The sequence below is a fragment of the Tenrec ecaudatus genome, chromosome 1 (assembly GCF_050624435.1).
Source record: "Tenrec ecaudatus isolate mTenEca1 chromosome 1, mTenEca1.hap1, whole genome shotgun sequence".
Lineage (NCBI taxonomy): Eukaryota > Metazoa > Chordata > Mammalia > Afrosoricida > Tenrecidae > Tenrec > Tenrec ecaudatus.
The window spans coordinates 246,687,272-246,702,519 of record NC_134530.1 but is presented as its reverse complement, the minus strand read 5'-3'; the positions used below and the strand labels follow the sequence as shown (position 1 = coordinate 246,702,519).

Here is a 15,248-nt window from a genome sequence, read left to right as displayed (position 1 = left end):
ATAACCTGATAAAGTCAAGCCAAGTAAGACATCACATGGTACAAGATTTGAAAGGGAGACGGAGAGTTTTTAAAATTAGAGTTGACAGCACCAAGTCTGGAATAAAGTAGCCATTAAAAGCAACCTATCTCTAAAGAGAGATTAAATGAGAGGAGAGAAACCTCCATGTTTTAGCAGGGAGATTCATGTGGCAATTGGAAATTACTTTTAAATAATCACGTTCATTTGTGGGAGAGTGGATTTGGTTTGGAGGCAGTTGGGCTGGTTAATTTTTCTGTAAGCAATTGTCACCTTAGTACAAAAAGATATGATCTTGTGAATTTCACAAGGAGATAGCTGAAATGATTTTAGATGAACCCTAAAAGTGTGTGGCTGCCACTACCATTGCTCTGAAAGTCCTGGACAGAGGAGGAAGAAATCTGAAATAAAACACAAAATCATAAAAATAGACCAAGCTTCCTGGCTAGACAGACTACGGCCCTTAGTTGGCACAGCCTCTCTCCAGGCCCAGTTTTCAGTCGAACAGACAAATAGTCTATAAGGGAACACTAACAGTAGAATAATCACTCATCTGAGATCAGAAGGGCAGCATTATCTTTTTTTATTTTATTATTATTTTTTTTAATTTTTTTTTTTAGGGCAGCATTATCTAAGGCCACCTTTAGATGGGTCAGTAAAGGAGGAGGAAAAGCAACAAACCTGCAACAAGTGGGGTAAGTTACAAAGTGGGGATTGTGTATGACTGTTGACTGTTAGATGGATCTGCTCTGTCAACCTTCACCCAACTTACAACAGAGTTAAAAAATGGGAGTCTCAATTGACATTGAGAAAGTCCAGAAAGTCTGAGGTCACAAAAATAAAAGTTTTTGAAAGTATCACAAAAGTCAAAGTGAAAAAGACCATAAGAACCAATTAGTGTAAGAGAAGGACAGCATTTAGCACATCTTCTTCCTCCCCCAAATGTTCCATAAGCTTGGATCCACTGATACCACAAACAAAGGGCTGGATTCAGAAAGAAGCAAAGTGCTCTCTGGAAAAGAGAAATGTGCTAATTCCCTCCAGTACAGGCCATTTGGTTAGAATTGCTGATAATGAACGCTATCTTGTGCTAAATTGTTTCATTTCAAGTGCAGCCCTCAAACTAAGGATATTTTAATAATTTCCCAAGATTTTCCAATGAAAGAAATTTTGTTTCCCCAGTTATTAAAATAAGACAAAAATCCTAACAATTTGGCGATTTACCCAAGACAGTAAAAATCCAATGTTGGTGCCTAATACACAGACAGGACAGCTCTATGGCACTACGGGATTGGGAACCATGCACTGATGAAAACAAAGGGGACTAGTGGAATGGATCCTCATACAATGCCGGCTTTCAGCTTAGGCTAAATGATGTTAAGTGAGAGAATCCATGTGGGTTTTGTTGGTTTGCTAATTACTCCAGAGTGTAATCGCCTTGTATTATCTTTTTTATCATTTTCTAGCGTAAGTGGTCAGTAATGAGATTTTCTTGCCCTTCATTTGAATTTGTTTAGAAATCTGTTTCGATTTGATGTGCATGGGGCATTGCCCTCCTAAATAGAGCAAGACACACAGGTTAAAAAAAACCCGTGAAACCCTCAATCCTCGTGTAAAATTTTAATCATGTGTAAGATGTACTTTTCTTTCTTGCCATGTGAAATGTTCCATGAACAGAATGGTCTTACAGTGCTAAAGCTGTAACCGGCAGCATTTCCCCCTAATGTAGATGCCTTGAAAACCCCATTATGCTGGACTCATCTGCTTTTGTTTTAAAATGCTATGGAGACTTCAATTTAACAACAGTAATAACCTCTTCTAAGAAAAAGGAAACTGCCACAACAATACACATAGCGCACGAAGGGGCTTCTAAAAGTTCATGGAAAAATGAAATTAAAATATAATGGAACTTTTCCATGAAGTTTTTGAAGCCCCCTTATACATACATATTGGCCAGGATGCACTCTCATTTTCAAAATATTAAAAGATGAAAATGTTTATATCCCAGAACCAATGAAACTTTGTTCATGGTAGCAAACTTTTAAAAACTATTCATTTGGCACACTACAGTTCTCAAATAAACCGAGTATTTGTTTTTCACTTTATAACCCCAAAGCTATCAAAGATTAGGCTGTTTGTCAAATCCCTTAACAGAAAAACACTAGAATCTATCCTTTCATGTAACAGTAAGAAACCTGAAATGTAAAGTATGTGATATGTCCAAGGTCATCAAACTATTTAATGACAAAGTGCAATTAAGAGTCTAGGTCTTCTGACTTATGCCTTTAAAAACAAAACAACTTGGTGATTGCAACTATACAGACTTAAATAATTATCCTAATGATTCTGATTAGCTCCTATTACTACAGAAATGAGTGGCACCAATCTAGAATGTAGAATACGTGAAACAATAAAAAACTTCAAGAAGCGGGGAGGGGGGAACAGGAAGGACGGAGAAAATGAGGAGCTGATGCCAGGGGCTCAGGTGGAGAGTGGGTGTTTTGAGACTGATGATAGCAACATATGTACAAAGGTGCCGGACACAAATGATGTATGTACGGATTATAAAAAGAGTTGTATGAGCCCAATAAAATGATTTATAAAATCCCAAAACTTCAAGGATTAAACCGCTGAGCTGGACCAAGATCTTCCTAAAACTCTTCCAAAGATATCAGAAATTCAAGTGAAACATGAGGAAGTAATCAGATAAAGCTGAACAGCAGGACATTTAAAAAGCCATCTATCTGCCAAAACTCTTCCAAAAAGGATGGGCAACTCAGTAATCTGAATACAGATTATATCAATGTTAAAATCCGTGGGAGTAATACTCTGGCTATGAAATGATAATCTGGTTATATGAAGAAATATCTATGTGTGAAATGTCATACTTGATTACCTTCAAATGATCAGTAAAATAACAATGGATACATGGGATAACAAAATGCTGCAAGAAGTTAACTGGTGATAAACTCATTTTTAAAAGGAAGTGTCAAAATGGCCTGGCTCTTCCTTTTGCTTTTTCAGTGTACTTATATTAATTTTCCCCACACATACAGATATGGGTACAACTTAAGCTCATTTGTTTTAGTATAAAGTTTATTCTCAATTATCTGCAGGTAGGATTAAAAAATATCTCAATCTTAGCTAGTTTTTTTTCTGGGGACTCTTTCCTAGATAGTCACTTGGAAAGAAAATGCAAATTTTAGTATCAGCTTTAGCAAACTGAAAAGCATTCCTGATTATTCCCTATTAATCTTTACCATTATTCTCATTAGAATAGGTATTGAGTGCTGATCATAATGGAGGAGGCTTGAAGCATTACTGTACATGACCATTCTTATTAATTACATATAAATTCAGATTTAAAGTATTCCTACATGGTGCAAATGGTTAAAAACAAAAGCTCAGCTACTGAAAGGTTAGTGGCTCAAATCCAAGAGGAGCCTGAGAAGGCCCGATCTGATGATCTTTCCAAAGGTCACTGCTCTTAAAATCCCCATGGAACACAGTTCGACTCTGAAACACATAGGGTCTACATGAATGGAATCAATTTGACAGCAAATGACTTATGATCTTGTGGCACAGTGGGTTGGTTACACGTTGGGCTGCTAACCATAAGGTTAGCAGTTCAAGTCCATCAGCTGCTCCTCAGGAGAAAGATTTGGCTTTCTACTCCCTTAAAGAGCTACTGTCTCGGAAACCCTTAGGGACAGTCCTACCCTGCTCTATTGGGCCAAGGTGAGTTGGATTGGACTTGTGTGTGTGTGTGTGTGTGTGCATGTGCACAAATGGTTTCCAATCCACTGAGCAGTAGGGTAGGAGGGCTGGTGATGAGCTTCTGTAATCTGTAATGATTATAGGCAAGAAACACCTGTGAAACAGCTCTGTCGGGTAGCACACAGGGTCAGTAAGAATCACCTCCACTGAACTGGTTTAGTGTTGAACTGCAGATCACCTTATTAGTTCTTCATTAAATGGCGTGTTTTTTTTGGGGGGGGGGGGGACAACTCAGCTTCTTGACATAGTTTTGTGAAATTCAGTTAAATATGTATGGGTTAAACTAGAATTTAACAATTTTCTTTACTCTTTCATCTCCTCTGTTGCAGCCCTGGTGATGGACTGGGTTATGTGTTGAGCAGCAGTTCAAACCCACCTGCAGCCCTGATGGAGCAAGGTGAGGTTATCTGACCCTGTAAAGATTTACAGTTTAGGAAACCCTATACAGGATTGCTATGAATCAGAAATGACTCCATGGCAGCGGGTTAAGTGCTCATCTGCCAATCAAAAGACTGGCAGTTTAAACTAACCCAGCGGCTTAAAGGAGCCAGACCTGGCAATCTGTGCTTCTATAAACATCACAGCCTAGAGAGACTCCTCTGGGGCAGTTCTGCACTGTTACATGGGGTCATCTAGGAGCTGGAATCCCTCATTGGCATTTAACATTTTGTACGAGACTGTGTAAATTTACAAGAAAAGGGCATTTCAAGGATACAGTCCCACCTTCACGTAATCTGAAAAACTGGGAAGAGGCCCTTTCAAAGCTAATTCTGATACAATGTGTATGTTCAATGATTATGCAATAGAAACTTAAAGCTATTACTTGAATGGAGCTGAAAGAAGAACCAAACAAGGTGTACTAAACAAGCTGCTCCTTGAAAGCACAGATCTCTTCTAGAAGACTGAAACGAAGGAGAGACTGGGGGTAGAGAAGAAAGCAATAGCAAGTGCTTTTCTGAAAAGTCCTGAGATGTTCAGGAACTGAAATAATTTAAAATTTCTCTCAACCAATCTCAAATGCAGGCTAGAGTCATCTCCACAGGTTCTTCTGGACTCCGACTCTGAAGTCATCTCCTCACAAGATGTATGTGCACAGGCTTTTCTACAGAGCAGTCAATGCTGCAAGAAGTGCAGCACAGTTTCACCAGGGATCACTGAATTTACACTGTGTCACTTACAAAACAATGATCCCTTGGGAGTATAGCAGGGGAAGTGAAGGGGGGGATGGAGAACCAATAACTGTAAGTACAAGAATGAAGAAAATGTTCTATAACTGACTATAGTATGTATGATTGTACAACTCTTCTGGATGTGACTGAATTATTGAACTGCATGATGTGAATTATATGCTAATAAAACTGTTAAGCCCATTCTTCCACTTGGTGAGACCAGAAAAAGAAACTGTTCACAAGATGATATACTGTCCTACCTGTATTTACAGTACCAGTTAATAAGAGGAAGTGCTAGTGTGTGGGGGTGGTGGTGGTGGTGGTGGTGGTGTGGGGACTCAAAAATAAAAATCAGCAATACAGTGAGTGTACTGCTGATAGTATTCCGCTGAGAATATTAGTTTGATGAAAAATAACATTCTTTCATTGCATTTTTTCACACTCTCTTTGAAGCCAGGTCCTATAGCAATATAGAACAATGGTTCTCAAAGTGTGGTCTGCGGAACCAGAGTTCCCAAGATCTTCTGGAGGTGGAGAGGGCACCTGTGAGGCCAAACTATTTTTTTACAATTCCAAGAAATCGCTCATCTTCTTCTAAGTATATTTTCCAGAAGCGACACGTGATGACATCATTGCTGACAGACAGTGGAATATGTGCTATGTATTCTTATTATTTTCTCAGGTTAGCTCTTAGGAGTGTAAAGGGATTCCGAGGCGGAATATCTGAGAACTGCTGATATAAAGCAGAGGAGGAGGAGGAGGAGGAGGAGGAATAGTTTGCCTCCTTAAAATCAAATAAGCAAAGCCGTGGTTCTTGCTCATCTTCCTTCATACTGAGGGCCTTCAAAGAGTTTGTGAAAAAATTGCATGATCTTTTACATTCCATTTTCCCCATGAACTTTTTGAAGCCTATTTGCATTTCCTACCCATCAGCCACCTCTATATTTAAATTTTTCTAACATACTGTATAGACTAAAGTAAAAGCCAATCTGAGTATCAACCGAGGCACCTAATTTTACCACAAAAACGGCATTAAAAATGTGCTGAAAAAACTCGGCTTACACATGAGTATATACGGTATTTGAAGAAAAGATGCGAAAGAAACTATGCATTTCTTTCCAGGTCCTAAGCAAGAATTCAGAGTTTTTGGTCAAATTCAGATCTGGAATGACTGGTATGATCCTATTAAGCGAGTAACAGGGCTCCACATGAAGCACAAAGGGAAACCAGCAGGACGCTGGCTTCATGAACCAAAGGTACAGCTTCAGAGATAGCGCTCATCTATTCTGCTAACTACATGACGGCTTCAAAAGGGTCCTAGAAAAAGTCCATTATCATTTCATTCCATTTTCCCACAGTCTCATTTCTTAACTGCTGCCAAACTTCCTCACACTCTTGCCAAGGGGCCTACGTGATATGCCAATGTTGCACCAGCACAATTTGTTTTACTGGAAGGAAAACTCAAAGTACAAGATTTGTCACTTCAAAAGTTATGCTCAGCCAAATAATTTTAAATACATCAAGGCCATTAATTATTCAAGGAACATTTGTGTAATTATAAGTAATTGGGGAGAGCCCAATTTCATAAGGAACAGAGAGTCGGTTTGAAATAATTGGAATGGAGAGTCCAATTTCAATGATTCATGGTAACACAAAGCAAAAACTAACTTCAATCAAACTCATTTAGCAATGAAAAGCAAAATTAAAAAATATTGAGCTGATACCAAGGGCTCAAATAGAAAGAACATGTTTTGATAATGATGGCAATATATGTACAAATGTGCTTGATACAATTGATGTATGGATTGTTGTAAGGGTTGTAAGAGCCCCCAATAACATGATTTATCTTAATAAAAAGTAAAGAACAGTATGTATAGGTATGGGTGTACTTATCCGTTAGAGGTGGCAAGAGTCATGATTGAGGTCTTAATGAGGCAAGTAAACTTGGACATGCAGCACATGGGAAAAAAACAAACAATCCTGTTCCTAATATTACTCCTTTTCAAGTATAGCGCCTTCTCTTTTAAAAAAAAGCTTCTAATAAAGATTTTTTTAAAACAAGCAACTGTCTAGTTATAAATGGCCACTCAGATTGGAACGCCATGGAAAGCATCCACCAGGCTTGGTTGCCAATTTCAGGAAAGGATAATTAAATTAATGCTGACATCTAGTGGTTAAGAAAGAACATCTTCCTTATAATATTACCTGAACTGTACCTTCTGACACTCAAATCTGTGAGTCTCAAAGCAGACGTTTCCAATTTTCCCCCAAAGAGAAAGGAAATGATTTAAGAATTTACCTATTAATCTTAAGAAAGAATAGTTCTGCATTACTGAAGCAGATACATACATATCCATCTCGGCAGACATTAATCTCTGGATGCCGATTTTTTTCCAGAGAGGTGGTAAGGAAAGGTCTCCTTATGAAAAAACAATAACAAACTTTTATGTTTGAAATTAGAAATGGCCAGATAGGATTGTTTGAAATTTTGGAATCAGGCTGAGCATTTCACCCCTAAGAGATGTCATGTATTAATAAATTAAGGGGTGTTTTTGGCTCTGTACCCTAGCATAGAGTGTTATTCTGCTCCCCCTCCATCCCAAAATGTTAATTTTCATAAGTAAAATGGCTAACCAACAAGAAACCAGTTTCTTCAACACTTAGAAAGCAAAACTGTGAATATTCCAAGCTTTACAAAGCCATTGTCTGGCTGAATGGCTCCATTCAATCAAATGCTATGCCCAACTGCCAGTCACCAGAAATATGGACCGTGATCTGGATGAAAGACCCTTCTTTGGAAAAATTGGAAGGCACACTTAAAATTCCCCATGATATTCTAGTATGAAGATTTGGGGGAAATTCTGGGGACAATCAATTTTGAAATAACACTTTTAAAAGGACGAATTTTCCATCCTACAGGCTAACATGGTTGAGCTGCTGTGTTGACTAGGGGTCAAAAACTGTTCATAATTTTCAACGAATTCCTTTAAGCTTTCTTTTAAAAACAAGGATGATGGCCTTTCACACTGCAACTGGTATCAGTTTTACACTGGAAGAATAAGCCTAAAATACAGTATATTGATTAACAAGAAAACGCTACACAACACACTCGGATGTATGTCTTTGTCCTCTTTAAAAACAATTCCAAGCACGGCCTCGGTCTGCAATCACTTTAAAATGTCCACCTCCTTTAATCTCCTTTGCCACCTAAGGATAAAGTCATTGGAGGGAAGCAAAATATCAGATGGACCAAGCACATCCATCACACCGGCAGTCAAATCTCTGGAGAGAAGTAAAATTCCCCAAAGGCAAATTCATTATTGGTAAAAACCGCGGGCTGATCGCCACCATTTTTAAGGTATCAGACCTCTCCTGAAGCTGAAGGGTGTAGATAAACCACTATTTAGAAAAAGAACTGGCAAGTGCGTGGGAGCAATCAGACCTGTCAGGCCCCCCACCCCCCCTGCAGCTTACTGGGGAGAAAGCGTTCCCGGAGGGGAGGCAAACCGGAACTGTCAAGTCCCCGGGCTCGACTTTATTGGTCAATTGGGCGCTGGGTCCAAGGCTCTGCCGAAGCATTCCAATCCCCCCACACCTTTACCTGAGTTGGGGGGGGGGGGGAATGACCAATTCCACTTTACCCCCTCCAAGGCAACTTGGGTGGTAGTGGAACAATACAGTATTCTAGCAATACAAGTCAGTAGGCTTTGCCGGCCCTACGTCCCTACTTGGACACTTGGTTCGAGTTCTCTCCCCTGCCCGATCCCAGCCCGGCGCCGGACGGTCGCGTGCAAAACGCAGGCGGGGGTGGGGGTGCCCCGGGTGGGGGTGGCCCTGGGTTTCCACGCTCCGAGTGCACGCAAGGTGGAAATCCCAACTCCCGCTACCTTCCCGCCCCCCGCCCCCAAGGCGAAGTTCCCCGGGTGGGTCCCAGCCCCAACGGAGGGGCGGCCCGGGGGCCCGGCCCACGCCCCGAGACGGCCGCGGAGAGGCGCGCTCGGCAGTCGGGCGCCGGCCGGCCTTCGCGGGAGGCCCCCTCCCAGGGGAGCGCACTCCCTTCTCCGCCCCTCCCAGAGCTCGGCCGGGGGAAGGGAGGGGGGGGTGTTCCTGCCAGGTTGGGGGGGCAGGCGCGGGGGTCCTCACCAGGCGGAGCTGGCTAATTTCGTCATAGGACATAAAGCTGAGGATGTTCTCGATGGCTACGATGGGCAGCGCCACCAGCGTGTTGTTCGGAGGCAGCTGGTCTGGGGCAGGCGCTGGGGCGGGGGGCGCCTGGGACCCCGGCGGGGAGGGCTGGGGCGGGGCTGGCGGGGGCTGTCGCTGGGCAGGGCCGGCAGCCGACGGAGAGCCGCCGTCGCCGTGGCCGCCGCCGCCGCCGCCGCCGTCCTCAGCCATCCGCTCCTCCGCCGCCGCCGCCGCCGCCGCCGCCATCTTGGGGTCTGAGGCCTTCCTCCCACAGCAAGGGGAACAGGGCCACTTCCGGTGCGTCACTTCCGCCCGCCGCAGCTCCAGCCGCGCTGGGAGGGGCCCCGAGGCAGGGGCGGGGCCGTGGACGATGGACGGGGCACGCATCCGTCGCTGTTTGGGCGGAGCACCCACGCCCGGAAGGGTCACCTTTTGAAGCCGTTTTTAGCTGAGATTGGAAGCTGCTTGAGGGCAAGGGGGATCGTGAACTCCCTGGGTGCGGTTTCCTTAAAGAGCTTCCAGACCGAGGATGGTGAAAAGAAAGTTGATAGTGAACAGAAGGACCAATGGCTGTAGAAACAGCCTTTTTAAAAACCATCACAGTAACAACTGCTTTAGACCGTTGAAAAGGAGGTAAGAGTGCAGCTACATGACACAAGAAGAATGAAGTTTAAAGAAGCCGGATTAAATAGGCTACATGATAGGTGATTTCATTTCTACTGGTGAGTCCAGGGACTGCATCAGGGGGGGTTTGGAGAGCAATTAGCTAGTGCTGATAGGTGCTCAATTTTGTGAATATTCCAAAAACCACTGAATTGTATAGTTTAAACGAGTGAACGTCATCCTTTGTGAATTGTCTCCACAAGAAAATAGTTGCTTAGGTGTTAGTAGGTGCCATTTAGCAGGCTCTGTTACATGGCAACCCTGTGTGCAGCAGAAGGACACACTGTCTGACCCTGAGCCATCCTAACAATTGTGGTTTTGCGGCCTGGCGGCATAAGGTGTTGAGCTGCTAGCCTCAATCAAGGTCAGCAGTTTAAGAGCACAGGCCTCACCAGGGAGAAAAACGAGGCTTTCTTCTTCCACAGTCTTGGAAACTCACAGGGACCGTACTTTTCTGTTTTATAGGGTTGCTCTGATCTGGAATGGACTCAACGGCAGTGAATTTGTTTTTGTTTTTTTGAACCCATTGTTGCAGACACTTTATCCATCCTTCTCAATGAGGGTCCTCCTCCTTTGTGCTGACCCTGTAGTTTACCAAGCATGATGCCCTTTTCCAGGAACTAGTCTCTCCTGCTACCATGTCAAAAGTATGTGAGACAAAGTCTTGCCACCTTCACCTCTAAGGAACATTTGAGCTGTAGTTCTTCCAAGACAGGTCTGTTTGTTCTTCTCACAGCCCTGGTATGTAAGAATCATGTGGCAGTTACATAATCTCATGTCAATTTGAGGGTATTATGAGTGAAGGGGTGGAGTCTAGCCTGTCAATCAGGTCATAGCCAACGATGCCTCTGTGTGGGTATGGCCTTCTCATGAGGATTCTGGGAGTTTTCCACTCTTCTCCCTGGAGGCGGAACACACTCTTCTGCTTCACATTCCTGTTAACAAGCTGCATAGAGCCACACTGATGGCAGCAAGAGCCCTGAAATCATTGGACCCCCTAAGACTTTCCATTTACTTGCCTGTGATCTTCCTGTATTTGGCATCATTACATGTGCTGTGTGATTCTGAAGAGGAATTCATGGACTAATATCGGACTTATGGGCGAATATTGGATTTATGGACTTGATCTGGACTTGGTTGATATGTTCTATTGATCTGGATTGGGTTGATATGTTCTACTGATATGTTCTATTGATGCATAATTACTTCTTGATATAATGTTCTATCTTACATATATACATGAGAGTCTCTGCATCTCTTGGTAACTCCATCTAACACAAACATCAAAAGATGCTAAAGCAAGGTGTGATGATGAATGTGGTAGTTACTTAGTCTCAAAATAATTTCCCCACAAATTACATATTAATTACAAAGAAGAAAACAGTGTGTTACAAATCTAAAATTTTGCTGGTCACCATCATAATCAAGTGGTCAAAGTTACCAATACAAATTATGGATGAACCTGACATCACATGGCTCCTAAGATCATACCTAAAACACAACATTACATAGTATTCTCACAAGAAACACACACAGGCTGTATTTTACGTAGATACATCTAAATAACTAGCCTGAAGTTTAAAAAATATTAGTACTATGAAAGACAAAGGAAGGCTAAAGATGGAAGAAGGCTAAAGACATGACAATGATGATGGATAATGTGGGGTCCAGCCCCACAGTTGAAAGTCCTGCGGAGTAACCTATGCAATTATAGAAGAAAAAGAAGACAGACAAGGGAATGGAGGGGGCTTGATTTCATTCTCATGGGAGAGGGGGGAGAGGAGTCCAGAGTTTATGCAGCAATAGGGTTTTATAGTACTTGAGGCTTGCAATTCTCTTGTTATACATACACACTAAAATTGGCAACGTGTTAATCTTGAATGCCCCTAGCTGAGATAGAGTATTGTGCCAGTCTGGCCCATAAACACAAGTGGGATTAATTAAAGGGCGGAGAGAGAAATAGTTCGGTGAGCCTCGCCTCTCTTGTCTCTTGCTCTTTAATCATCGGACCAGTGTGCGGCTGCCTTGCTTGTTCTGTGCCTCAATTTAAAGGGCACACTACCTGTGGGACGCCCAGCCTGGGGACTGTGTCGCTGTAAGTTGAGGTCCCTTTAAGACCACACAAATGAAATTTGCATCTCAAGACTTGAGGGACTGCTAGTGTCTCACAACTCTCTCACGGGAGTGAGTGAGTCGCACTGAGCCATTTGTACTACTTTATAATTTAACTTTCATTTCTTGTATTATATATCTGTTTATAATTTAACTGTTCATTTCTTGTTTTATATATCTATCTTTATAAATATATATGTATATATATAATTATCAGCAATCTGGTTTTATCTTTCTAGAGAACCCTGTCTAACACACTAGCCCTAATAGGGAATACCTCAATGGGAGTACCTGGTGTGCAGGAGACAAAAGGTGCAAATTTCTGCTTAATCATATAGGACAACAGGAGTGGATGCTCTTAGAGATAAGTATCCTTTCACTGCTTATGTGAGGAGCCAGGTGCCTGCAGAAGACAGCTTTACATTAGCATTTATGAGGGGTAGATGTGATGTAGAGAAACATCCGTCCTGGAATATGTGTATGGTAGCACTTCCCATATTTCGGACTGTGGCAGTGAGCCTCACTCTAGGGGCGGGCATGCCAAGCCGTGTGGTCACAAGCGCTGAGAGCAGGCGACATACACTTTTGTCCAGGTCCTCAGTTTCCCACAGGGTAATCCTGAGCTGGGGCCTCGATTAGGAGGGCAATCACTATAAAAAGTTATTCTTGGGACGATTGATAACATTTTGAATATGGAATTCTAAGGTAAATAAACAAAAGTATTGCTCCTGGGCTCCAGTTCACACATGTATGGATCAATTCCAAACCAAACACATGTTTCAATGATAGCTCCAGACAAGATCTCTCGGCAATATGCTTACCTCGGTCCCCAAATAGAAGGTCAAGTTCAAGCAAATGTGGAATCAAAAGCTGTGGTTGCTGAGGGGTATCTACAACTTTTAGGGGGACTCTGCAGGGTAATCTTGGTAGTTTTTTTCTCAAAGTACACAGCCTGTTGATGGGGGCTTATTAGGAAGAAGTTTTAAGAAAATGGAAATCTGCAGGGGTGAGAAAAAGCCCAGGGAAGCCCCACTGAGGAATGTTTTTCCATCATGACAATGCACCTGCTCCTTCTGCAAGGGTTGTCCTGTGAACATTTTGTGGAGAAACCTTACTCTAACCAGCTCTAGCTCTGACCTTGCCCCTTCAGACTTTGCATTGTCCCCCAAACTCAAAGATAGTTTGAAAGGAGCATGAGTTGAGTGCCTCAAGGATGCCCAAACGGCCACTTTTCCACAGTGGAAATGGAAACATGGGTAATGCTGTGGGGAAGGGTTACAGAGACGGAAACACTGCCTTCAGAAGTGTGTAGCCTCGATGGAGAAATATTGAGAAACAATAGCTTCATATATATATATATATATATATATATATATATATATATATATATAACTGTGAATTCATTGTTTCTCAATGTTTGTATACATAAATATATTAAATAAATGTTTCTCTTTCTAGGATTCTGTACTTGGAACCCAGCAGGTGTAATGGGTTACCAGTTAGGTGCTAACCACAAAGTCAGCAGTGTCAACCCATGACCCAATGCTAGGATTTTGTACCTTTTAAAAAACCTGTGTTATGAATTGGGTGAAGGTTTACAGAGAAAAACAATTTTCCATTTAACAATTTATTCCCCCCCCCCCCCCATGTCACTGATTGCAATTCCTACAGCACACTGACCTTTATCTTCCTTTCTCCCTCTTTCTGGTTTCCGTTCTCCCTTCTTTCCTGACCCTGCTAAACCCCGTACTTGGGCAAACGCTGTCCTTTTGGCCGCAAATGGATAACTATTCTCACGTTTTTCTACGTCTCTAGGATGACTATTCTCCCCTTTTAGTTCTGTTGCCGGGATGACAGTTGAGGGATGGAGGTGAGTCCATTTCCAGACTGGAAGGGTGACTGACGGTCAGCAATCGCTCTCTGTACCATGAGCAAGTATAGTCTCTCTTATTATTTTTAAATTTTTGTTCGACATTTTTCTCCCACTGGATCCAGGACCTTTTAATGTGATACTTTTCAGAGCAACTGGTAGAGATAGCTGGGCCCTATCTAGTTCTTCTGGTCTGGGGCTTGTGGAATTTGATGTTCACATGATGTGTTACTCTACTGGACTAACAGTAACCATGTATCTTTGACTTCCTACCCTCTTCTTCCAGATGGAACAGTATTTGTACCTGGCTGTTCACAAGCTTTTAAGATCCTTTGTAGACAATGTTATGTATCAATACTTTTTAATTTACTGTGATGTATGAGGGGGTATAAAAATGCATTTTTTCAAAGCTATGTATTTAACTTTTTTTACAAAACAACTTTATCACCTTCAAAGTACTCTCCATTGCATTTAAAACATTTGTGGAAGCTGCGATTCCATGCTTGGGAACATTCTTCAAACTCATCTGTTTGGAGGGCTGCAGACAGCACCTCCCTCATTTTCATCTTCACCTCTGTGTCGTCAAATCGCTGTCCTTTCATGCCCCTCTGCATTTGTGGAAGTCGCACAGAATGAGGTCAGGTGAGTAAGGGTGGGGGCAAGAGAGACATGCTGGTTTTGCCCAAAACGGGCTCCCTGAGGTGGCTGTATGAGCAGGGTCAGTGTTGTGGCAAAACCAGTCCCCTATCTGCCACAAATCAGGTCTTTTGTGTTGTACACTGTTACCCAATCTTTTCAGACCTCTAAATAGAAAGTTTGATTAACAGTCCGATCTGGTGGAATGAACTCCAAATGCACTAAAAGTCGACATTTTTGTTCATTTGAGAAGGTCACAGCCATCCAGAATGAGGTTTGTTATCAACAGACATTTCACCTCTTTTGAAATAATAAAACCACTCCTATACTTGGATTTTTTCCCTTAGTGCTGTCCTTGTAAGCTATGTTCAACACCACAACAGTTCCTTCAGCATTTTTCTCGAGCAGGAAACAAAATTTCAGTCACATGCTGGTCTCTTAAATCGGTCCCTACAAAAAAATGAATGTTTGAGTGAAACTCCTTTTATGAAAATATTCACTGTGACCACAGAGAACCTTCCCAGGTGATGCCACTGGGTGCACTAACTCAGAGCGAGTTGCTGGATGCTCGCCTAGTGGGAAAAGTGCATACTATGAAGGCTTTGTCCAGGGGAGCTTTTTTTTTTTCATTTTGGGGGAGTACCCCCTCATATGTCATATGATAATATTGTGATCATGTTACATTTCCTGTTTTGGATAATTGTAAGAGAATGTCATTGTTCTTAGGAAATATCCATTGAAGTAAGTGAGGGGAGAAAAGATACGCTGTTTCAACGTACCCTTATATTCAAATAGACCAAGAATGATACAGAAAACAT

The 15,248-nt window shown here is 42.2% G+C and overlaps 1 protein-coding gene across 1 annotated transcript in view; it reads right to left on the bottom strand.

The window, feature by feature from the left end:
- FBXO28 (F-box protein 28) overlaps positions 1-9,430 on the bottom strand; it is a 36,063-nt gene extending 26,633 nt beyond the window's left edge. Inside the window, exon 1 of the mRNA XM_075530656.1 lies at positions 9,108-9,430. Coding sequence (XP_075386771.1) covers positions 9,108-9,395 — 288 coding nt within the window. The 5' untranslated portion in view covers positions 9,396-9,430. The remainder of the gene's footprint in view (positions 1-9,107) is intronic.
- Positions 9,431-15,248: the final 5,818 nt, after the last annotated feature.